Source organism: Diaphorina citri, unplaced genomic scaffold (genome assembly GCF_000475195.1).
Source record: "Diaphorina citri unplaced genomic scaffold, Diaci psyllid genome assembly version 1.1 scaffold2651, whole genome shotgun sequence".
Classification (NCBI taxonomy): domain Eukaryota; kingdom Metazoa; phylum Arthropoda; class Insecta; order Hemiptera; family Psyllidae; genus Diaphorina; species Diaphorina citri.
The window spans coordinates 1-2,212 of NW_007380068.1; the positions used below are offsets into that span (position 1 = coordinate 1).

Consider the following 2,212-nt stretch of genomic DNA (forward strand, 5'->3'; position numbering starts at 1 on the left):
ATGTTCATGGCACCAGAATTTACCACATGGGCCCCCGCCTGTCTGGACTTCGTCTATGAGTAGAGCTGAACCATGCTATAGGGGACACGAATGATTGGAATTTGTTAGATATGTTGGGGAGGTAAACCAGGAAAGGCTGTGTGGAATAGCAGAACGAACCAAGTAAGTTTCAAGATTTAACTTGACGAAATTTCGTAAGATTGTTTGGTTCACCACAAACCACAACTCACTCTTGAACGGTTTGGTATCTATCCGATTTTGATAAAATTTGGAAAAAATGTTCAACACACGAAGAAAATTTCATTTCACTTTGGAACCGATCGGACTTCGAGTGGACTACAAGAACCTTTTTTAAGGTTTTTCCCCGCCATAACTCTTGAATTTTGACAATTGGAAAACGTGTTAATATTACCTTTTTCCCGATCTTCTGGAGTTGCTGGAAGAAATAGTTAGAGCCATGGTTGTCACCTCCTTCAGATTGGATGGGTTCCACTACAATACCCGCTACTGGAGTTCCCTTCTTGTTGTATTTAGTGATCAGATCTTCTACCTGGGGAGATTTATTTCTTAATTAAGACGTTTAATAGAGGGAACTGTTACAATCGTGCGGAAATTGAAGAAAGAAGGAGGACAGGTCCTGAGAACGGACCTAGTCAGAATCAGTTTAGGATGAATTTCGCCCGCGGCGGGAAAGACGCGCATACCAATCAAATTAACTAGGCATATACTCTATTCTGTTTGTTTAGTGTTGAAGTATTCTTACCTCAGCTAAACACTTCTCATCCTCTGCCTTATTCTCCCTCTCATTCTCCTCCAGAGGATATTTGTATTTAGGAAACGAAGCTATCGGCCAATCAAATGCCGGGATATCAATCTTGTGAATATACTTGGAGTGGGTAGTACTTAGACAGCCCAGCGTACGACCGTGAAATGCACCTGAAAACGAAGAAAGTTTATAATCATTATAGGTTTAACACATACACGACCGGCAATTTTATTGCTTATTTCCCGCATAGGCCTGTCATACCAAGCCGACTCACACTAGTTCTTATCCTACTTTTTTACCTTTTATGTAGTCTCCAGGGAATAGAGTTAGGAGAGGTCAAACGAAGCGCCAGGATTTATCATACAGACTCCTGATATTTCACTACCTTTCTACTTTGAACTGCATAGTATCGGATAGGTTACGGTGCACACGGGGCGCCTGATTGTATGCACTATAAGACGCCTGTTCTTCCTAGCCGTTGTTGAAGGATAGTCATGAGATAGGTTAGGTGCGCCGGGGCGCCGTGATTTGCTCATCATCCACTACGACGCGCCTCCTTCTTGCTCTCCTCGGGACGCTCCTGCGAGGGCTCCTCTGCCGCTGGTTGTTGATTCCTGATACCAGCATGCGAACTATGCTTCTTGTAGTGCGATTTTCATTGGAAAAAGACCACACATCATCGGGTAGTCGGATGTTGTTTCACACCCCTTGAGGTGCCTACCTCCCGAACATAACAGAGAAGAGATGCATAGTGTTCGCTTAATATGCATCTGATTGGAACAAGAGCCACACATCATCGGGTAGGGTGAGTTGTTTAACCCTTCTGAGTGCTACCGTGGAGACATAACAGAGAACAGAGGGAGGAGAGGTGTCTTATATGCATGCTGGAGTTGCGGACCAAGAGCCAACACATCCATGGGTTAGCTGCATGTTGTGTTGAAGCCCTGTTCAGGTGCTACCTGGAACAATAACAGAGGAGATGAATACTGTTCTTATCCATGCACGTTCTGAGTTGGAACAAGAGCACACACTCATGGTACGTGATGTTGTGTTAACCCTTTGAGGTGCTCACCTGGAACCATAACAGAGACAGAGATGAGATATGTTCTCTGTATGCATTCTGATTGGGAACAAGAGCCACACATCATGGTAGTGATGTTGTTTAACCTTGAGGTGCTCACCTGGAACATCAACAGATGAAGAGATGACGAGGTACTGTTCTTGTATGCACTTCTCATTCTTGAGCAAGCCACAGCATCATCGGGTAGTGCGATGTGTGTTGTAACCCTTGAGGTGCAGCCTGGAACATAACAGCCAGAAGAGCATGAATCACTGTTCTTGTATCGCATGTCTCGATTTGAACAAGAGCCACAACATCATGGTAGTGATGTCTGTGTACGACCCTTGAGGTGGCTACCTGGGAATCGATAAACGAGAAGAGTTCAG

At 44.5% G+C, this 2,212-nt stretch overlaps 1 protein-coding gene across 1 annotated transcript in view; it reads right to left on the minus strand.

The window, feature by feature from the left end:
• Positions 1-23: 23 nt before the first annotated feature.
• LOC103519294 (4-aminobutyrate aminotransferase, mitochondrial-like) overlaps positions 24-2,212 on the minus strand; it is a gene marked incomplete at its 3' end in the record, with an annotated part of 6,959 nt that continues 4,770 nt past the window's right edge. Inside the window, exons 3-6 of the mRNA XM_026830847.1 lie at positions 1,839-2,066; positions 764-936; positions 413-550; positions 24-75 (exon numbers count right to left, since the gene is read on the minus strand). Coding sequence (XP_026686648.1) covers positions 24-75; positions 413-550; positions 764-936; positions 1,839-2,066 — 591 coding nt within the window. The remainder of the gene's footprint in view (positions 76-412; positions 551-763; positions 937-1,838; positions 2,067-2,212) is intronic.